At 37.7% G+C, this 23,500-nt stretch overlaps 1 protein-coding gene across 2 annotated transcripts in view; it reads left to right on the forward strand.

Annotated features, from left to right (window-relative positions):
* CDK14 (cyclin dependent kinase 14) overlaps positions 1-23,500 on the forward strand; it is a 316,633-nt gene that overhangs the window by 228,664 nt on the left and 64,469 nt on the right. For both annotated transcript variants that reach the window (XM_055709447.1, XM_027800119.2), the window contains one exon: positions 19,331-19,470. In XM_055709447.1, coding sequence (XP_055565422.1) covers positions 19,331-19,470 — 140 coding nt within the window. The remainder of the gene's footprint in view (positions 1-19,330; positions 19,471-23,500) is intronic.

Here is a 23,500-nt window from a genome sequence, read left to right on the forward strand (position 1 = left end):
TACAAAACAAGAACAAACCCTAGTTTGCTTAAAACAAACCCTCAGTCTCTGAGATTTCATAATTGACACAAGTTATGATCACATCACAGGCTGACTCAAAGAAGACCAGAGCTTTTTAATTTCTGAGAAGCCTCTTCAAAAATATTTCTACGTTTTCAATGCTCCATGCATAAAGGATTTGCAATTTTTCAGCATAAATGAAGGGATTGAAAAACTGAAAGCAATGGCATAGAGCTCAGGACTTCATATGTGTGCTTCTACTATAATAGGAAATATTCAGTGCTTCAAAATTATGTATCATTTACGTTTAAAATGTAAAGGATTTTCTCTTTTTCTAGCATAAATATCTTTGTGCTGTATTAGAGTCTATTGCTTGTACAGCTGTAGTTATTTCTTATAGACATCGTATTCCCAAGGGTTTATAATTCAGCTATAAAACTGACACGTGGACAGACTGATTCATTCTAAAAATTTGCTTTCTTTATTAGCGTGTTTCAAAAAGCAGCAATCTCTAATCTTAAAAAAATTTTTTTTAACATCCTGATTTAATTTGTTGAAGACTGTTGATAGCACAAAAACGTCCCATTTGAAATAGAATTGTTTTAAGGGTAGTTGGGATAAACGTGAGACCTAAGATGTGGAGAAAAACGTAACAGCCTTTTGTTTTTAAGTAGGTATTGGTTTTGTTACAGAGTTACATCCTTTTGACATGTTAGTGCCTTTGAAAGATATGCCTTCTATAACAGTATTTATAGTCTTGGAAGGATTTACATGTGTTTTTAAACATCTCTGAGGTGAAGTCCTGTTACTGCATTTTATAGAGGGAGGTTGAGATTAAAGAAATTAAGGAGTTTGTCACACAGAAACTGCCATAGAAACTGTAAAACAGAGCACAACATTGGAGTTCATGCTCCCGGACTGTATGAAAACACTAATTTTATAAACATGATGAAACTTTCACCATCTGCTGTTCCATCTTTAAGGCACAGTGTGGCCCTTTATCTTGTTTGCATATATATTTTGAGGTCTTAACATGGGAAAGTGAGAATGTGGTTTAGAAGTCTTCAAAGAGGCTTACCTCAGAACATATATTACGATTCAATTTAGGTAAGGAGAGGTTACTAGGAGGAAGAATAACACAGTTCCAAACACCTACAGAGCTCTGTAAGGCAGAATGAACAGAGGCAAACAACTCCAACATCAACCCCCCAAAAAGCCACAGATGGTAGATTGGGGCAAAATAATTGCATCTGACTGACTACACCAGCTTCCATGAGATGTGCATTTTAAAGGCAGAGCCAGACAATGGAACTATGACGGACACAAGCCAGCGGCTCTTTAATTCCCAGTCTAACTGGAAATTAGCTGAAAGTGTGGAATGTGACAGCAACAACAAGCCAGCCAGCAGGCTCATGTTGTAAGAAGTCAGATCCCTAAAATTCTTGGAATAAAATCGGTCAATATTACAGGCTACTTTTGGGAAGTATTTGAGGGAAATAATGTAACTATCACTTAAAATGAATTAAGTTCTTTGGAGACGTTCACACTGAATTTCTTCACTGGTTCTCAAATGACCTAAAGACTGTAAAGAGAATATTTACTAGCCAAGATGTGATTTATAAATACTGTAGAAATCTTTATAGTTAGGAAACAAAACTTGCATTGCCATTTACTTCTATCTAGTATGAAGCTTCACCTGCATTGCATAACCTAATACATTGTGGAATGTGTTTCTAAAATACTGGTCTAAAAAGAATTAAGATGTGGTAATCTGATCTTCCTGTAGAGTTCATAATGAATTATATTTTCACCTTTTTCCCTGAACTTTTCTGTTTGATTATCTCTATACAATAAAACCAAGAACAGCTCTGCCTTCAGAATGCAATGCAACCTCTTTCAGTTTGCAAAAGCTTCTCCACAATAATAAACTCTTACAGAAGAATAACAAAAGAGAAATAATTATCCTTGTGTATATTTGGTAGGATATAAAAAGCTTTTTCAGATCCTTCTGTCATAATGGGTCATATTGTGAGAAATCAAGTTGGAAAGGAAAGGTGCAGTTGAAAACAAATTCTGCTCTGCATAAATAGGACGACTACTTAGTAATTCCCCAACCTGGCAGTATTTATTATACAAATAACACTTTATTCTCACAGTTAGTCCCACTGTTGGGGATTTCTTCCTTTAACAAGATGGCCTCTGTACTTGAGACTTCCTTTCCTGAGGCTAGGGCATTTAAAAATTGTATTCCAGGATAGCATGGCCTGTTTTGGGACTCTTATTCCAGGAAAACTTTTTTTGAAGAAAGCAAAGAGAGTGAATAGAGAGGAGTCCATGTATTTTGAGTCTGTATTTTATTTCAAGCATGACACAGACTATGGAATTGTTTAGAGCTAAGACTTGGGAAGAGTTTTTGGTTTGGGGTTCTGTTGTTTGGTTTTTATTTTTAAGAAAATATTTGCCTTCGTAGGTTATTGACTAAAGGCAAAACTCTCTTCTATTTGTCACTTTTATCCCCTTCACCTCCTGTCCGGTCACCAGCATTGCACATTGTAATGTAGTCTGTAGTGCCACTGAAAGAATATTCAAGCTCTCAAGCACAGTAAAAACAAAAAGCTAAAACATCTCTGATGGATAAACCCAAGCAATAAGAATTTAAAACTGTACCTGTGCAGAAGACAGCTGTATGTGTACGACCGTGCGCAGTTCACGCCCGTGGAGGCTGCACGGCAGCGGTCCCCTCACCTGCATTTGAGGAATGAGTGGGGGGAGCGGGAAACTGGACATAAAAGGAAGAGATTTTGTAGAAGTATTTATGATTTAGAGGCATATAAACCTACCTCCGCCTCCTGATGATTTGCAGTGATACTTCAGTTGTACTGAAAAAAACTTTTTAAGTTCCCGTTTTGTTTCCTATTTCCTGTAAGTACCGCTTTATCCGTCGTTATCTTTTGCCTGAGGGACCTTAGGAATCGTATCATGAGAGAACGCCTGTTAACCTGCGATCCAAACAAGAAGCCATTTCCCGGATAGCAAAGTTATTACACTCTCCTTATAAAAAAATAACTTGTATAGTGTCCGGTAGCGGGCGGCCGTGCCGCGCCCCTCCCGGGCGGCGGGGGGCGCTATGGGTCGGCCGGGCGGCGGCGGGCGGCCCTATGGGCCGGCCGGGTGGCGCTGTCGCCGCTAGGGGGCGCTGTGGGCCGGGCGGTACGGCGGCCGCGACTGCAGTGGAGGGGAGCCGGCAGCGGCCCAGGATTTTTGCTACAAATATTTCCCCTAACGTTAGGGGTTTTTGTTTATTTCCCTACGTAATGCGGTTTATTAAATCGGCTTCAGGCAGATGGAAGCTGCATGTTTGCACTCGGGTGCTGGCTGCTGTGCGTTGCGCCCACCGAGCCCTGTGTCACCTGCTCCTGGCGTGGCGCGGCTGTAGCCCTGCAGCGGGCAAAGTTCTCAGCCCAGGCAGGACCGCCTGGTGCCAAGCTGAAACGCACCGCAGGCTTTGTCAGTTTTATGGTAATGAATTATACGATGCAGACTGAAGCCAATGGCTGAGAAAGTTCTCTAGTTTCCCCATTTATCCTTTTGCCAAGTCGAAAAAATCTTCACAATTTATATTTGACTGTTTCTTTCAAATTGGAGCAACTGTAATTTCCTCTAATGTTATATACCTTTTAAAACTTTGAGGGGAGGTTATTCCTAACAGACCTCATTCATAGAATGTTTATCCTGACATTAAATTTATTTTTGCTTTATTTTAAATTCCCCCTCCTTTGTGTTGCTAAGCTTTGGATATTGTGTTACATCCTCTTGGTCCAGTTAAAAATAAATCTCTTAAACTGGACCACAAAAACCTTTGTCCTCTTTTTTGGAATACTAATAACTATGCTCTTTCATTAGTCAAGCTACATTGTGGCTGTCCTTCACCTTTCTCTTCCACAACAGCTGTGAAAATATAGCCCCAATGCACATGGATGTTCTTGGTTGTCTTCTGCAACATTTATTTCAGTTTCTGCAACTGGGCTAGAGTTTGTTGGCATTATTATCGCTGAACTGATCCATATTTTGGGTTACTTTTCCCTGGAAGTAATTGTTTGTAGTTCTCTATGCACTATCTTATTTGTAGATTGTCTGCTGACATATCTGACTTCTGTTAGCTGCTTTGTCTGCTGTGGTGTTTTCAACATTTAGTTTCATCTAAGAATTGATTCAGTATGCAGTGCGTAGTCCAGGTCATTAATAAAGATGTTAAATAAAACTGTGACTAACACTAATCCCTCTGGCACACAGCTGGACACTTCCCTTCCAACTCCGTGCATTGCCACTCATCATTACCCTTTGCTTGTGGTCTGTCAGCCAGTTTTCAGTCTATGAGATGCTGTATCACATCCCAGCTCTTTGGAGTTTGTCTACAAAATAAGATTTTTTTAGAGAAATTGTATCAAACCTTATCTCTCATTGCTTTCTTCCATCAATGATTAAGTCAATTTTTAAAATTAAAACAGGTAATCTAACATCTTATTCATTAGTCATCACTTCTTTTGATTGCCATTTTGTCTTAGTTTTGTTCCTAAAACTAATTTTGCTTCCATATCATCTGTTTTGTTTGTATTGTCTATATTTTGCTTCTGTGTTGTGTGTCAATGTCCAGCAAATATTTGCCAAGATTCTTTTCCTTATTTGAAAACCAGAAAGGAAGTATGTTTATATATATCTTTTTTCTAAGTCTAGTACAATACTTCAGAATGCAGAGCAAAATTAACTAATGTTACAGTAACTTATAAGCCTGTGAAGAAAAATGAGGAAAGAGAACTAACTCTACTTGTGTAGATTTCCTGGGAAGACTTTTAAAAGGTGCCCTACATTTGTTTGCTATCCTCACTAATTCCTTAAGAATTCCTTAAGATATTGAGACATATATCAGATAGACATGTTTATTTGGTGTTTCCAGGTATGGGTTTTGGGGTTTTTTGTGGGGTTTTTTTTCAAAGTATGTTCTTCATTAACGTTTTTGAGTACTTACTGATCAACTCTTTTCAGATGTTTCCAGTTGTTCTTTCTCCTTACGCGTTTCTACATGCCAATGTTTTAGTAATTTCTCAGAATTATGTTTTGGGGAGTCTGTTACTCATATATTTCCATAGTCTCTGTGTTCATTTCTTGGTTTGAAGTCTAATACTTTCTGATCAGAGGCACCAGGCATCATTATATCCTCACATTCCTAATTGTGCCCTTTGCTGGAGTTCTGTACTGTTGGTCTCTCTGCAGAAATCTTTCTTCCCCAGATGATGACACTGCTGGCAAAATTGAGTCTCTGAGATTTGTTTTAAATATGTTTGTCTGAGGAATTGAAGACATGCTGTGAAGGCAGTAATATCAGTGAAGTAGACCTTACTGCTGGGTCTCCCATTATTTTTATGTAGCCGTTAAAGGCAAGGTTTTTCCAAAATGGTAGGCACCTTAAGAACTGGGCTGGCACTCAAAAGTGCTTAGTGCTAAGCAACTGCTGTTGGTGTATTATCCACTGATTTTTGTCATGTGTTACAGATAATTTTTCTTTAGCTCAGCAGTCCCCCTGATTCTCATCATAGGGTCTCAGAAATGTATTTTGGAAGATGGTGCAGATGGGCAGTAAGTGTAATAACATGAATAATGCTACTGAGTTTGGTCACCTCTGTAGATAGTTTAAGCTAATCTCAAAAAACATGCCACTTTGCTCCTTTGCCAGCCAAAGACTTACAGACAGTAGTTAAGGTTTCTGGAGTGGTACAAACACCACAAAGTTTCTTTACCTTAAACAAATACTTATCTTACTGACTTTTATGATGATTTGATGTGGGTTTTTCAGTGTAATTTTGACTACCACCTTTTCTACAGTAGGATGGTAATCACAGGTATTCAGATATTGCTGTTTGTGAGAATCTCCTGTGACCATCTCCCAAAATTCATTGCAATTTTGTCAAGAAATTCTTAATTTCTTCCTTTCCTCGTTTCTGGCTGTGGCACTTCATGGGCCTTCGGATTTCTGACTTCTTTCCTGCCATATAGGACAAGAATTTTCACTTTTTCATGCATTTTTCTTAATTAGTGATGCCAAAGCACATGGCATGTAGGAGATTAATAAAAACAGTTATTTGTTTCAAAACTTGAAGTTATTTGCTAGCCAAACAGTTTTCGTAATTAAATTTAGTGATTTTTTTAAAAAATAATCTAGCTTAGAAAGTTTGAAGCTATTGTTTGAGAATTTGTGAGAGATGCTGACTGCGGGCAGATCATAGTGTTCAGTGACTGCTTGACCTGAGTGCCAAAATGGGAAGATGGGAGACAATAATCCTTCCTGATGCATTAAAATGGAGAGGTTAGATTATGTATCTTCAGCAGCACACTGTGAATAACGAGCTTCGGCATAGGGCTGGTGCACCTGTCATTGCTGGAGGGCAAAGAGGCAAGTGGTTCCAAAGGGAACTGACCTTTTTCTTTCAGGCATTGAGTCAATCCCATATCCTTAGGCACACATTCTGTGTTAAAATTATTATAACTTTCCTGGCATTATGCTGAACAACAGATACTGGTGAAAACCTGTGGGGAAAAAAAAATTATGGTGATGGTAATTTGTGTATCATTTTTAATCGAGCCTTTATAGGACATACATTCTGTAATTTTGAAAGGCATCACTAAAACAGTTAAGTTCTTTGATAAATTTAATTGAAGTTTAAAATAAAATTTTGAAATGTTGTTTGGATTAACAGCTCACTAGATACAAAATGTAAATGACAATTTTTTATTACTAAATGTGATTCACAAAAAAAATGCATCCTTTTAAATAGTGTAATGTATAATATGGTGTATATCTACTGTCTGCAACCTCAGCTGTATTTATATCTGTAAGATCTGATTTACAAATAGACAACTTTGTGTTAAATTATTCACATCTCATAATAATTGATGTAACAGAGTTGATCTTATGCTGGAGCATATTTGATCATAAATGCAATGAAAGCAGCCACCATCTTTGTGATGTTTGTCCAGCTAAATCCTTCAGTGAATAAAATAATAAAGATGCCAGCTGTGTTTGTTTTATGATCACTGCTGCAATAGGAGGATGGAAATACAAATGAATAAAAGTTCTGTATTTTCTGGTTGGATTTATAAACTCAGACTCTTACTGCAAAGAATTTAAGTGGAAAAAATAACATTTTTACTTCTGTCACACTCTCGTAAATGTATTGTTTGCTTTTTTATTCCTATTCTTTTGGAATCCAGAATAGTTTTAAAATATTGCTATTGTCTGGACCCAAATGTACAAAACCCAAGGAAATCTTGTAAAAATAGATGAAATTTATGCTTTCCTCTTTAACACCATTGCAAGTTAAGAATTGACCATCATTTTTGTATTGCCTTCTTCGGTTACATTCTATAGCAATCTTAAAGCTCTGTTTACTACTGTGTACTGCTAGTGTGCCTCAAACTAATTTCACCACCCTGACATGAAAAAATCATGCTCTAGATTGTTATTGGCCTTCCTTCAGCATTATGACTTTTGTAGAATCGTGTTATATTCCTTTTATTTCTTTCATATTTGATCCTTAAAGTGCCCTTGAGTCAAGCTTTATTCTGCAACCATGAGGGCATGAATCTTTCCTGAGACGCTGACAGATAGTGTTTGGTGAATATCATTTTTCTGTCAGCTACAGCCTACATCTGTACTGCTAACTAAAGCAGAGCCAGGGACTATCTTCTGGCCCCGAGGCCATGTGGCAGACCTTAGCTACAGCAGCGCTAAGTAACACTTGGGCATGCATATCCTGTGGGCTTTATGTGGTCCCCATGCAGCTGCAGGTGCAATTATTATTTTGAGGGTGTTCAGTATTTACTTTTTTAATTCAAAATTTCCAAGATCGCGTAAGACCCGTGTTGCAGACCATGGGAATTGTGTTTTCTAGCGGAAGGTTGAAGGTAATATATTGTATGCCCTGCTTGTAGGAACCTGGTATGTACCACCTTTTGGGAATAGTCCCTGGCATGGGTTGTTCCCTGAACTGTGTCTAGGAGTGCTTTTGGAGAATCCTGGTTGGCATGGGCCAGAATAATCCAGGGGAAAGTACGGACACTCAGTAGTCAAGCTGTAAGGCCTTTTCCCTAGCCTGCTTAATTCAGCAATATAGGCTTCAGCAGAGAGATTCTGGGTATTCCCTGCCCCGTGCACACGTGAGCATACTCCCTGGGAAGTTTCTGCGCTCACTGTAATGCTAGCATCCTCTGCCACCTAGGCCTGAAGCCTTAGGGATGGTTTTTGTCTTTCCTTTCCTATCCCATGCATCCAGACTGATATATATGTTACAATTTTTTCTTTCCAGCTTTTCCAAGATACCTTTTTTCTTCGCCAACCAACTGCCACTCATATCTTGATTATTATAATATGCTTCTCATGTCCTCTCCTGACCAACACCCTTCTTCAGATCATATAAAAAACAACCAATAAATTCAGTTTATTTTTTTGTGGATTGTTTAGCTCTCCCTCCCGACACTGGCTGTTTCACTCATCATTTTTGAGCTCCTTTTTACCCTTTTCAAAATCCTCCATAGTTATGCCTCTTTCTCTCTTCCTTCACAAAGTTGTGTATTTACTGCTATTACCTTTCCTTATGTCAGTGATGCCTTACTCATATTTAGGCCTTCTCCTGCCCCCTAGATAATTCAGGCAGACTCACAACTGCTGTCTTCCTTTCTGGGATCAGATGGGCTTGTGCCCAGGCAGCGCATTTACCAGTTGTTTATGATCCTTTTCTCCAGGCTGCTGCTTCTCAATTGGTAATCTGCTAGGACTAGTCCTTGTCTACCTCAAAAGAAGCTTAATACCAATTAGGACCCTAAAATGGGACCCAGATGTTTTTTTACCTGCCTGTCCCACTTTGGTGGCAGCACACATGAACAGATGTGTTGCAGAGCTCCATGGATTTCGCAGTTCCACATGTACAAAATCTTTTTAAAATCCACCTGCTTATTTTGGGTCATTAGAAGTGTCATGAGCTCTACTGGCAGTCAGTTTTTAGTGATAGCTGGCTCTCTGGGAATTCTGACCTTTGGTGGTCACTATTATAGATAACAATTTTGATTTCAGTTCTTAAATCACCTATGCTGATTTATGCCTAAATAGCAGCAACTCCCTGCTTAGCTGTCTCTCTTTCATGCTACTTTGACAGGTTAGGATTTGCAAAAATAGCTCTGGATCGAGTTCTTCCCTACTGCAAGCCAATTTATGAGTGTCAGATAGCACTGCATCCTCACACATATGTGAGTACAAGCACTTAAAATCCACGTATTTCAGTAATTGATAGCTAAAATATGTGGAATGTGTAGTTCAATTCACCGCCAACCTGTACACTTAAAAAGGCATAAACTCTTGTGTTAAATCTGAGTAACTTTTTAAAAAGACACTTCAGTACAGATATGTGTGGGTATGTAATGTTTCACTTTAAATAAAAAAAAATCAATGCAAAATCATGTTACTTTTTCTCCAAATTGTGTACTAGAGAGAGATTCACTATTTTCTCCTTCTAAAGTGGTCTCTGTGCTTAGGAAACCCTTGGGTAGTTACACTCTTTTTTTTTTTTCCCTGCTCATGTTCAAAGTCAAATTCAGGCTTTTAACAGATTGGCACAAGCACATTTGTTTCTTAACAAGTATTACTGCTGTTGGTATCAGGCACTGGATTTGCAGTCTGCTGTCTTCTCCCTACTGGAAGGTGACCTAATGTTCCTTTTAGAAAATACCTGTCTCCATTAATGTAAAGAGAGAGAGTGGTGTGTTAAATCAGGAGAGTGAATCTGGCGAAGGAATGACACCTTCTGCACTACAATGCTGGTGTGAATGTGGTGTCCCATCCTACATTCTCTTCTGTCGTCACCTGAACCAAGTACCTGAAGGTCAGGGAGCTCCAGCTAGTTGTGTGTGGTGTTAGTCTGTCTGAATATATAGGTCTAATAATACATAATATTTTTGACTGCATAGCTTTGAATATATTGCCAGTATGCCCATTATAACCATCTTGGTCTCTTCCTCTCAATGTTTACTAGTTCTGCATCATTTCCCTGTCATATTTTAGTTTAGGAGTGTAGTTGCAAAAAGACCAGGATGCCTACATGTACATAATTGCTTAGTCTCATTGGGTTCAGCCAGGCAACTCATATACATAAAGTTAAATACATGCATATGCCTGGAGTCTGTCTTCCTGAGCTTTCTAAAGCTTGGGGCATTCTCTCTGCCTCCAAATCTCCATTCACCTTTAATGAGCTGTATAAATAAATACAAAGTACTCCTGTTTGTTCCAATCCATAAAAATATATTTTATTAGCTGAGGGGTATACAATAATAGAAAAGATCAGACCCATCCAATGTTTTAGGGAGCTGTGGGAGGACAGGACAAGTAGCTGCTTCCAAGTGGCTGACGGATCTGAGGCCCCAGCAAGACAGATTTGTAGGTTAACTGTGATAAATGATCTTTGGCTTCACAGACTAAAGTGAGGTCACCCTTCTCAGGGCACTGCCTGCACGCTGCAACCTTGCAGCAAATTCTTTTTGAAATACTGAGCAAACAGACCAGTTCTTATTTACATTAGAATGAAATTAAGACTTCTCAACCAAAGATGATAAAATACCAGACAAGAGGGCAGAGATTTATAAGGCAGTGCTAATGTTTATTTACTAGAACTTAGTTCTGTCTCCTTTTAGTTTTCAAAAGGCAGTAGGTCCAAAAAGACAGCTGGTTTTTCTTTCTGTACTCATTTAATAAGGGAAGATACAGGAAACTTTGTTTACTGCTCTAGTGGCTGCACTCACTTTACAAATTTGAAAATCAGAGTTTGGTTGTTTTTTCTTTGGAGTACCTTTTGCTTGAATTTCTTTGGCAAGAAATAATCCATGTTGTTGAGGCTGGGAGGAGGAAAAGCACTGAGCTTTGACTGCATTGTGTGCCAAAGTTTTTTTTCAGCTGTTTCTGTGTTGAGGGGGAGCGGGGGTTATTCCCTCCTTTTTTTTTTTTCCTTATGTCCAGCCAGTGAGGAAATAAATATGTGAAGAAAGAATCCTATGGAATGTTAACTCCGCTGCCGTATTTTCTTCCTTTTATCATGCCCCAAGATTCAGTGAAGTTGATATAAATTCACCATGCCTTCTTTTAAAAAGCATAACAGAAAGGCATTCTTCCTTTAAGAGTCAGACTGTAAAAGGTGATTTTCTTTCACTCAGTTTGGTTTAAGCCTGTAAAAAGCATTAAGTGAAAAATCTGATATATTTGTTAGGGCATTTATTGCATTACTAACTTATATTTTCAGTTCCCAGTGAAAGGTTTATAGAGAACATAAACCTTGAAGAGTTCTTGTTCAGGATTAAAGATATATTTTCTTCATTTTCTGGTGAAATACTAGCTCATAAAATGATTGGGGTATTAGTAATTATTTTTAGGTCTATTTGTTTTCCAAGGATACTCTGTTCAACTTGCTGAGGTGCACAAAGAAGGCCTTTAAAAAACATGCGCCTTGATCAGAAGATTCACGCCCTTTAAAGAATTTCAAAATAATCAAAAGCTTCTGATTAGGTGTCACCACCATCTTGTTGTTATTCATTAATTGCACTTACAGCAAGCAAAGATCTTCCAGTAAACTATAAATATAGCATATTCAGTATTAGTTTGTTGTGGTGCAAGTATTACACTATGTTTTCCATAATTATTATCTTTAATAGTGGGCTAATTGGGATGCTAAAAGAATTAAAATAGCTGATTGGTGGTGGGATATAAAATCAAAAAGAAGTAATTGCTAGTTTCATTCAAGTGCAAAAGGGTAAGGCATGTTCTGATTAAAATTTATTAGGAAATACCTTTTCTGGGGAATACCTGTATCTGGGAGAAACTGCTGACAACTGAGTGAAATTATGTGAAGTACTTCAGGTATTCTTCTCTTAGTTTAAAGATTCAGTTGCAGTTTTAGCAGTAACAGAACACTGTACCCAGCAGTCATGTTGCTTGGAATATCACAACCTCAGAATTCCCAGGAATTAAGTTAGTTACGTGATCGTATTGCAGAAAGCCACATTCTCAGTAGCCTAGAGTATGCTATCACTGGACATATATTGTATATTTGCTGTTTAAATAAGCTTATTTTTCTTCTCTTTAATGTCTGCTGTGCGGACTCCATAGTTCTTGATTCATTTGATGCTAGGAAAAAGATGCCTTGTGTCAAATGTAAACCTTTTTCTGTATCAAAATGTTACAGAACAAGTGGGTGAAATATCTGCAATATTGTCAGTGAACAGTATTGACTATCTTCATGCCTCAAGGTCTCGATAGTTGGAACTGGGTTTCTCTAGAAAGTTTTGTAGCCCAGCGTATTTATTCTGAGGCATCAGAGCAAGAGCTAGCCCAGGTGCATGTCGGACTACAGAAAAACAAAACTCAGGCTACTGTTAAGTCTGTTCTGTATTGATTGATTCTCTTCAAGCTTAGCATTTAAAGCTGAAATCAAGCAAATTCAATTTTTAAAGGTGTTGTGTTCTGTAAGGGTGTTAATGTTCTGCTTCCTATATGAAGCAAAGCTTTCAAGCTGGATGTCACAAGCAGTGTTGTAGAAATACAGTAATACATCTGAAACTGAAATGCATCAAATATAGTGCAGAAAGATTCAGGGAGAAATAGACTTGTATCTAATTGTCTTGAGTTACATTCAGTGATGACACATACAAATGATTTTATGATCTAGTTGTGACTGAGCTTAATGACTATTATCAAATGTGAATTGCCATGAGAGGTTGGATCACTTCTGGTTAGGTGTGACCAAACTGAGCCTCTGAAACCTCATGTGATTTATGAGCAGTTTAAGTAAGTGTCTTAATTTTCCATTCTGAGAAGTTCTGGAGATGCAAATATAATTATGGTTTACTTACTGGGTCAGTAGATTCTTTTAAAAATGTACCAGGTATAAAAAACCTATATACTTAGAGGTAAATCTATATTGATTAAAATAGAAAAAACCCCAAACAACTAGTTGCCTATACTGTTAGAGCCTTCATTTGTTACATTCACTTTTATTCATGAAATGCTATTCATCTTGGCTGCTTTCCAGCTAATGGCATCTGTGCAGCTGTCAAGTGAGAATTAGTTCAGACGAGTCAGGGTTGTTAGTACCTTCCTGGAATGCCCTGAATAAACTTACCTCTACAGCTTTCCAAATGGGGCTCTGACCTCTTTTACATTGACATTAATAGCAGTACCAAAGAATCAAACACTGGTACTTTTATCTCTGTTTCATGTCAGTGCATACTTATCATTGGTTGTCATGGCTTTTATTTTAATAATAAACATTTTGACCACCTTTTCAGTACTCAGCAGATAAGATTGCTGATGCTATGTTATAGTAATACAGTTAAAAGGGATCAAACTAAGCTCTGAATTTCCAAACAGATTGTTTCATGTACCCTTACGGAAATCATGAAGGTCTGAAGACTGTGTGGCGCAATGTTGTGCAGGACCACAGAGCAAGGGCAGGTGCTGGGAGCAGCATAGCCATTTTAGTGCAGGATTTGCCCCAGCCTAGCTCATCTAAGAAGCCTGAGCAGGATGTTGTGCTAATATGGGAATCTTGCTTCTAGTGAGGTACCAAGCTAGAAAAGTACAATTAAATCGATGGCCTGGGGAGCCTTCGATACTTTTCCCACCTGCACAGGTAGAGCTCAGTGTTTCTGAATCTAAACTGCTGCCAGCACCACAGTTTGGGAAGAGCAAGAGGGGCATCAAGTGTTTGGAGACATGCCTCTCCTGAAGAATGTGCACAATCCAGCACAATGTTGGGACTGCTGTTGGCAGCCCCATGCAAGTGTGGGAGACAATCCCAGCACTGAAATGTGGTTCCTGTGACTGTTTGACTGTCATGTTTACTGTACAGTTTGGCTTGAAGTACCACTACACTGTGCTGTGGAGCAAATCCTGTATTTTGTGATTGATCAGCAACAAGTAAAACTCTGCTTCAGTGAGCCTTCAAAAGCTTTTGTATCTCTTTGTTCATCAGTTTTAGTCTCAGTACCCTCTGTGTAAAACACTGAAAAAATGGTAACGTCTTTACTCCGTTAGATTCTCGTCTTGAGGTGCCGCTTTATGCCTTCATCTGTATCAAAAGCTAAAAGCATCGCATCAAAACTTGTGTTCACTTGTTGCAGTGGTTTCATGATGGCTAAATAAACTCTACAAAAGCTCCATAGAGGCACGCCAGGCGCGTCAGGGAAGCAGTTCCTGCATACTGGAGCTGGCATGTCAGGTCTTTGAAGACGGTAGGTGTTCTCGGCATGGCTGTAAGAACAGAAAAGGCTGTTCATATTTAGTAAAAAGGAAATGTTCCTTAAGGTAGGCCCTGCTCCGCTTTGTGTGCTGCATAGCTGCCGCTACTAGGGCCGTGCATATATTCAGAGGTGTAAACTATCAAGGCACATGAGGGCATGTCCCTATCAGCTGGTGAGAAGATAATTTGCAAAGAAAACATTAACTGCAATATGCATGTTGGCAAAGTTTTGTGTCAGGAGAGGCTAAAGCCTAGGACACGGGGGAAAGACAGCCGTCCTCAAGCAGACTTGGGTGAAAATGAGGAGCAGGGCCCTCATGGCAGTGTGGTGGTGGATGAGATACCACAGGGACTGTACAGGAGCCCAGTTGTTGAGGGCACCACTGCAGCCTCTGTGAAACCGGCTGCACATGGCCTGCTGGATTTGCACCCATTTGTTTATTCTCTTCGTATCATTAAACTTTAAACTCTGCTAAGTGGTGTGATTGTTTGGGTTAACTGTGGTTTTGTCTTTCACCACTTCAGGTTGCAAGAGGTTACTTACAAATAAGAAGCAGAGCTGAGATTTCCAAAGGGAATTAGGTGCTTCAGTCCTGTAGGCCATGTTATAAACGCCAGTTGATAAATTAATTAATGATACACTGCGAAAGTCATATTTTCGCATGGAAAATAGGCACAGTAAACGATTTTTGCTTTGGGAAGTATCTACTTCATGCTGTTAGGAATATATAGACAGCATATTATCTCAGTTTGTTTTAGTGCCCATTTGTCTTAATTATTAATGTGAATTTGAGCTGCCTTCTTCATTGCATTTAAAAGCAAATCACCCCAGGTTCAGAAGTTCACTGCACATGCCCAAAACTTTTTTTTTCTCAAGAGCTTAAAGCAAACTTCAGTGATCTTAGTCATGTTCTGCTTGACCAAATACTGACCTTCCTCTGCAGTAGGAAGACATTTAAGCCTGTTTTCTGAAATTAAATCAAATTATTGTAATCCAATGAGATTTACAACTGCTCAAGTCTAGTCTGATTCATATATGTTTAAAGTGAGACAAATTCATATGGTGTTTGTTCTTCTGCAGCTAAGGCCATATATAGCACCTAGGATTAAGTTGAAAATCAATGTGTTTCACAGATGTCATCAGAGTAGGTGTGTAGAGATATTACCAATATATCTCAAGACAATTTCTACGTATTATTTAATACTCACAGCCAAAAGTTTCTCTGTATTCTGCTGTATGCCACATTTTCTGAAAGTACATATGCTGTCATGGCTAGTAACTATTCCTGAGTGATTAGTATGACAGTAAGTGGAGCGTGAATATTGGGACTTGCCATATCATGCATGCCAAGTTCCTGTATGGCCCGACTGCTGTGAGACAAAACATGCTATTATAAAAGCCATATTGTATGAAATTCCATCCTGTCACATACTGACACAGATGTATTTAAAAATCAAATCTTTTTTTTTGTTGTTTAGTTCTTTTTGTTACCTTTTTCCATATTAGATATTTAACTACTCAACTCCATCAGAAAATTCAGCCTTTGTCCCTATTGAGAAATCATGTTTCAAAGTGACATCAGACAAATCCTTAATGCTTTAAGGAGGATATTTTAAAGAGACTATTGGCAAAAAAAAAAAAAAAAAAGAAAAAAAGGGAAAAAAAAAAGAGAAATAAACCCAAATGTTCTAATGTTCCAGAGCACTGAGGTTATGCGCTAAATGGGTTTCTCCAAACAACTCTGATGTAGGTGTAATTTAAATACGTGATCATACAGTGCTTTTTTCATACATGGAAGAATAGATTGTCTTTAAACAAAGCAGAAAAATTAGTCATGCATTCCACTAAGGCATTGGTTTTAAGACTGACAACCTTAGGAGCCCACATGCATATGCCTTTTGCAGAGTTCAGTGATTTCCAGAAGTGACCTTTCCAGAAGACATGGCTTTTGGAGAAGAACTTTTTCATTACTGTGCAAAGCTCCATAAACAAAGCTAGAACTTTGATGCAGAACTTTAAAGATACAGCTGAGCCTACTAAAATTGATTATTTGATCCATGAGTTACTTGGATGATCTTCTTTGGCCTGTATTACACAGGAGGTGAGACTTGATCATTGTGGTCCCTTCTGAGTTTGAAATCTATAAATGCTTGAGAACATAATACCAATAAAGTAGCAGCTGGAATCTTCAAAGCACTGTAGAAATAACTAACACCACCCCATCTCCCCCCCAGCACTACTCGTAATATTATGAGGGCAGGTAAATGTAATAATTATAGCAGATTGAACTATTTTTGCAGACTGTGCAATGAATTTAGTCTTTTTTTCTATTTAGTAATTATAAAACTGCTTCTAATTTTGGCAGATTTATTCACAAGTATTTCAGTAGTTATGTGATTGTTGCAGCCCTAGATATTTTTGTGGGTTTTATATTGTATTAAGGTATAATCTTCTGATTATTTGACATGTGTCTTTGGCTTCTTGATTTATCACAGTAAACAGATATCTTTTTTTTTCTAAACCGAGAAGGTGACTTTGGTTTCCTAAACTGTTCCTACTCAAAATATTTTCAATTTATATTAGTTAATCTCATTTTCTTGCTAAAAAAAAAATATAATCTTAGTGGTATGCTAGGTACTTTGGTGACCATTAATATGGTCAAAATGTCAGCACTGCTCTGTTCAAGAGCACTGAGGAACTAGGTTGTCATCATCCACAATTTCACCTGCAATTCAGAATTTGTTAATGTTTGAATGTTCTTCTGCTTTGCCTTACTTAGCATTTTCACTGTACTTATGGATCAGCTAAGGAATGCTAAAATTCTTATATTGGAGAGTGAGTTACTACTTACTTAAGTGTACTTAACTTACTACTTACTCAAGTGACCTCATTTTTCTGACGTAACAGTAGCTTTTATTCAAGACAGAGCAAGTTTGCTATGGCTCCTAAAAAAGATGCAGCTACCTCGGGGGGGGGGTGGGGGGGGTGGGGGGTGGGAATACATGGGTGAAATGATTTCCCAGGGCCTCCGAACAATAATTGGTGCAGGTGGGACTAGGACATAAGACAGGCCTCCCAGTCCCAGAATAATCACTGGTTCATGGAAATTTTGAATGTATAGAATTGTTAAGTGTAAACTTTTTGCTTGGTATTTTGGTGTTCTGTAATGAACTTTCCTGTAATTTTCACACAAGTTTGATGAAACAGTTTCTACAATCTGGTAGTTTAAGGATCTAGGAATTAAACTGATTTATAGGCAATGACTGTTTAGTTCAAGATGCCTTTATTTTGTCATGAATTGAAAATGAAGAGAGAAAAAATGATGCCCATCAGAAACACTGGAGTTCAGCATCTGTTTAACCTGGAATAGCAATTACGAATCCTGATCCTGGGAATTCTGTAAGATTATGACTGATGAGAGATAATGTCCTAAAGTGGCCAGCACTTCTAGGGAATTCATCCCCTGGGTAATTTCTGGACAAATGGACTGCCACTTCTGAAGAAGAGATCACATAGGAATTTTTGAATACTGTGCCTATCTAGCATACAGCTGCTGGAAACTAAACAGACAGCCAGTAGCATATTTTTTGAATCATTACAAATACCAGGATATCATGCATATGCCAGCACGTGATTTAATAGAGATGCTTTTGACTTTTGAATATTTTTCTTCACAGTAAGTGTAGTATGAGCATGGACAAAAAGTTGTGTCTATGACATTTGTGACTTAAATTTCTCGATGTAACAATTTTTTTTTTCCATTTAGGATTTTCAGTGTTGTCTGTTCTTTGTTGCAGAGGTAGTTTTCACCTGTGCATATACTGATACATAAAATTATGCCATGTAAGCCCAATGAAAGAGTAACTCTGTTTAATCCATCTTCCTTGAATGGCTCTGTAGAAAGTCAGCTTGAGCTGAAAAAAAATGAACATTTGCATGAAATGTGCTGTAGGATTATTGATTTTATACGATAACACCATCTTTTTCAAATACAGCAGTATTTTGGACTCCAGTCTACTCTGTTTTGGGAAACCAGTGCACTGAAAAATAGGAGATCCTTTATATACTTAATCTTTTTTACCTGACAAGACATCTTTACTGAGCAAAGGCATGGTTGAATGTAAAAAGTTGCCTACTAATAATAGCAACACAATGTCAACAAAATTCAGCACCTCTTTTCTCACTTCATATTACAGTAAGTTTGGCGGCTTTAGAAATTTAGAAGGCAGCTGTAGGTTACTAGACCCAAGCCACATCTTGCTGATTATGATTTTACCCTCTCCTCTCCAATCTATTATTTTTAATTTGTTTTCTCTATAATATTCCTGAGCATATAGCTCCCAGTAAAATAGTGAGTTTTCTTAGACTTCCCTAGGTAGCTTAGAAAAGATAATTCTCTTTCAATTTAACACTTGCATTGCATTAACACCTAATGAAGAGTCAACCTCCTGCCATGTGAATATATGAAAAAAAAAGTCGTTACTTCCCGAAAGACAAAGGTCTTTATGAAACATGATGCATATGTTGCGTGTTAAGCGTCATTAGATTTTAAAATTTCATCCGTCACAAAGTTGTATGAATACTGCTGGTATTTTAAGCTTGGAATTCATGGGTTTAGACAGTAATAGCCATTTGTTTCCAGCACTGTAAATTTTCAGTCTGTCAGTATGCTCAATAAAATGCAAATGGAAGAATCTAAACAGTTGCTTGCAAGATGCTGTTGCTCATGATCCTTTAGCATACTGGGCAAGGCATATGTGATATGGTATATCATATGCTCTATATTTGTAAAACTTGTATGAATTTTGAGCTATCAATCCAGAAATAATTCATTGACTCCCTAACTTGAGGAATACCTTTCATGGAAGTGCTCCCAAACAGGCTTTGTCTTTATCCTGGCTAGCAAGACTCAGCACTTCAACTGTGCTGACTGCAAATGGAATTAGTAAACAGAATAATGAGATTGTTTTTCAGAAAAACCTTCTTGTTTGTGTTCCAGGCTGAGCTATGTGAATCACGCAGAAGATCTAGCCTCCAAACTACTCCAGTGTTTCCCAAAGAACAGATTGTCAGCACAGGCAGCCCTGAGCCATGAGTATTTCAGTGATCTGCCCCCACGGCTATGGGAGTTAACCGATAGTGAGTATTACCACCTCCGAACTGATTGAAAAGAAAGGTGCTAGTTCATACAGATGCATGTGTGTACACTAACCCTCACATGTGGACAGCTACACGGACATACACAGCGACACACAAAATACGTGAGTGCAATTGTGTAGCTTGAAATTACATAGTTAGCTTGACACAGGACAAAATGGATGATTTTTTTTTTTTTTTTGCTATCTCTGCTCTGCAGTCTGCAGCCAGCTATCTTTGTATTTGATTGTGTGCAGCCAAAAGAATTATCTGAATTGTCATAAAGCAAAAGGAAAAATACAATTTACATATTTAGTGCTTTTCACTTTATAACATACAGTACTTCTTAACTAGCTGCAGCATACAGGATAAAAATCCAGCTGTGTTTGATTCACAGAATCTCTGTGTGTTATAACAGTAATGTTTAAGAAAGGACTCAGCATTCGGAAGTCTGAGAAACACAAAGTAGACAAACAGTTAATTTGCTGAATTAGACTGCAAGAAGAGGATGGCAGTTGATATTATTAACTAAGAATGCTTTCAGTATTTACATACATCTTTTTATTTATTAAAGAAAATGCACTCTGATTGACTTGGCAAAAATGTTCCTATCATCATGTATGCTGTCAGTTATCTCTTTCATAATTGTAAATCATTTGTATTATACACGTGCATATCTTTTTCCAGTGTTAAAAGCACACTACTATTTATTTGGGAGGAAAATATTATCATGCGTATAGTTTTGATTCAGAGAAGACTGTGTTGTTAAGAATAACAATCATTTTGCTTTAACTCAATGTGGTGAAGAGAAGCATGCTTGCATTAGAACAGTGTATGTGCTTTTCTGCTTTCAAACATACAAGCATTGGACAAAGATCTAAATCCAGTACTCCGAGGTAAAAAAGATCAGAAATGCAACAATGACATATGTGTGTGTGTAACTACAGCCGATTTAAAAGTTTGGTTGTAAAAACTGAGCTCCCTTTCTGAATATTAATCCACAGTAGATTCTGTTTACATCGGTGTCAGTAGGAAAACTTTTGTCTTCCAAAAGTTTATCTTTTCCATCCCTGACAGCTGTAGTAGTCATGTTTTGAGCTGGTTTTGTGGCCTGGCTGTCTAAGTAACCCTACTCTCAACTCTGCTCTGAAGAGCACTCTCCCATTTGTGGAATATGAACGTTAAAATCAAACTAGCACTATTAATTTTAGTATATCACCAGCTCTGTCATAGACTGTGTCCTTGCTCTGCAAAAAGATTCCCAGTTTCCTCCTCCACCATGCTACCCCACCACTCAGTTTGCTGACTGCAGGACTTTATAAGCTGAAAATTCAAAGGATGCTGTGTAAATTCAGGCTGCTGTTGAAAGTCTGCCTTTGCTGAAACTGATGCAAAGAGATTCATTTCTTCAGGACTAATGAAACATCAAGAATGCCAGTTCATTTATCCTATTTCCACTAAATGGAAAACAAAAATCACTCTGCAGTGGTGACATCTCAATCCTTCTGACTCTGTGATTTAGTCTAGCCAGGATTTTGAATTCTGAATTCTGCAGTGGTACTTCTCTGTTAATATGGACTTATTACCCACTTGCCACTTAGTTTATCAGTCAGTGGTTAAATCCAGTTCTATCAGTGAAGTAAATGCCTACACATTATCACTCTGCAGCAGGCTGCCAACAGAGACAGTCTTGTCCTAGTCATTAACAAGCACAATGTATGCAGAACACCAGAGGGGAATTAAAACCACAAAAAATACCTCAGGGTGGTATTTTTAATATGAGAATTTAATTTGTAATTTCACAGATTAAGAATTTTGGCTGCATTAATCCTTTTATCAGCTCACAGCAGGTTATTTGCAGAAGCATAACCATAAGGCGATATTCATTGGCAGAAACACGTCTTTGCATAACGTTAAACATCAGGAGCAGTGAAACCTTTTGAAGGGGGGAGAATAAAGATGAAAAATCATTATATTTTAAAGCAAGGTTCTTCTAAATGCCTCCAGTAAAATTTTGAGTTACAGAAAGACTATTTCTGTGTCTAGTAGATAATCATTATGAAGCATAAATCCAGATGCAAGAAAGGACAATCCCAGTATCAAATACTACAATCACTTCTATTTAGTATGACTTGGATATACTTGTAAACATATTTACAAAACAAAGAAGTCATATACTTTGGAGAGTTGGGAAAATGTTTACTGTGTAGTGAAATTACCAGGTTTTGTGATTCTGGTTCTCTGGGTTAATATTTTACACTGGAAAACACTTGCTATTGATAGTTAAATAAATGTAGGTATAAACACATTGAGTCTTTATGCACAACAGAAGTGTGTGTACACACAAAATCTAATGCCTTCTAATCAGACACCACTGTGATTTTGCAAATCTCTGTAGCAAGTAGTATTAATCGTGGAACATATTTTGCCCAATTTGGTCCTGTGCTGAATTGCAAATTTGGGGATTTAGCACTAAAAACCAAGGAAACACTCGCAGGTGAACAGAAAGAAAAAGGGCGGGGGGGGGGGGGGGGGGAATCAGTCAAATGATTTAAATGATTTTCCATCAGAAAATACTGTTTCTTTGGAATCACAGTATTTCATGAAAGTATGGCAACTCAGCCTACATTGAAAAAGTAAAAAAGAAGTGTTTCACTTTCTCTTCTTGTTTTGACTTTAGTACTATGTATTTATACTTTATACATAATATTGTACAGCATAAAATTCTAATCTTGTGTTTAATTTTAAAAAGGTGTGCAAGATGAGTTTATGTGAGAAGGGAAATTTTGGGGGTTTTTGTTTTGTTTAGTTTCAAGTCAATGCATCATTACGATTGGGTTGGAAGTCCAGTCTCCATATAAGCTGTCTCATATCTAGCCACTTTCAGTTTTTAAAAATAGCACATTAAAAAGGTAAGAGTTGTGCAGTCCTGCTAAAAACATCTTGTCAGGGAATACAGTACAATTTATGATTCAACATAGCCTTCATTCATCTCAGACCTGAGCAGTAATCTGTAGATTAACGTCTTTTACTAAATATGTGTACTTAAAAAAATCAGCCCTCCCCCTTTTCTGCTTTCATATTTGAGAGCTCATAACAATTTATTTGCATAAATTATACACCATTCATAACATATGGTACTAAGGATAGCAGAATATCAAATGCTAGTTGAAATGTCACAGTGTGAAGCTCTAGTACATAAAACAATAGCCAGGTCTTTTAAAGACACAAAGATGAAAGAGTAGCTCCAAAAATTTACAGCTGTGCTAGCTGTTAGTGCAAAACCAAAGAAAACTGTTACGACCCCAATGAGTTCTTTAAACAGTCTATTAACTTTTCCTCATACAAGCATGGAGTGGCAGAGCTCTGAGGATATTTTTATATGGACATTTGTTCTCCGAAGGTATTAAGTCAGTGATTTTTCCCACCAGTTTGAGGCATCCTAAGTAAAACTGAGTTTTCAAACCATCGATGTGTGAGTATTTAACCATTTGCATTTTGATTCCTGTGATTGATATCATCATGTCTACTAATAATTAATTACCTGGTGCTAGTGGAAATAGTCAAAGTTTTTCTCGTTCATGCAAGAGGGGATTGCTTTATGTGAAAGCTTTTTGAGTTGTTGGGATGTTTTTAACAAGCCTAGTTCTCTATAACAGTTAAAATGAAGTCAAACAAAATAGTTCAGTTCTACTGGCATCAAGATTCTGAAGATGTAATATGTGATGACAAATTATTGAAAAACCTTCCTGCATTTTTTCACATTCCTATTTATTTCTAAATGCTCTCAGAGCAGACATTTTAGAATGGAAAATATGAATTATATAGCCATGCACAGGACACGTAGACACACACAACCTATGCACAGGACAAGCAGATACACACAACATGGAAACAGGTTTTTTTAGAAGATGCATGCAGCTAAGAATGTTTACATCATACAGCTTTCATCATATAATGCACGCAGCTATTTTCCATTCAGAATTTTTGCAGTGCTTGCTTGCATAAATAGGTCGTATCTATAAAAGCTGTA

The sequence above is a fragment of the Falco cherrug genome, chromosome 4 (genome assembly GCF_023634085.1).
Source record: "Falco cherrug isolate bFalChe1 chromosome 4, bFalChe1.pri, whole genome shotgun sequence".
Lineage (NCBI taxonomy): Eukaryota > Metazoa > Chordata > Aves > Falconiformes > Falconidae > Falco > Falco cherrug.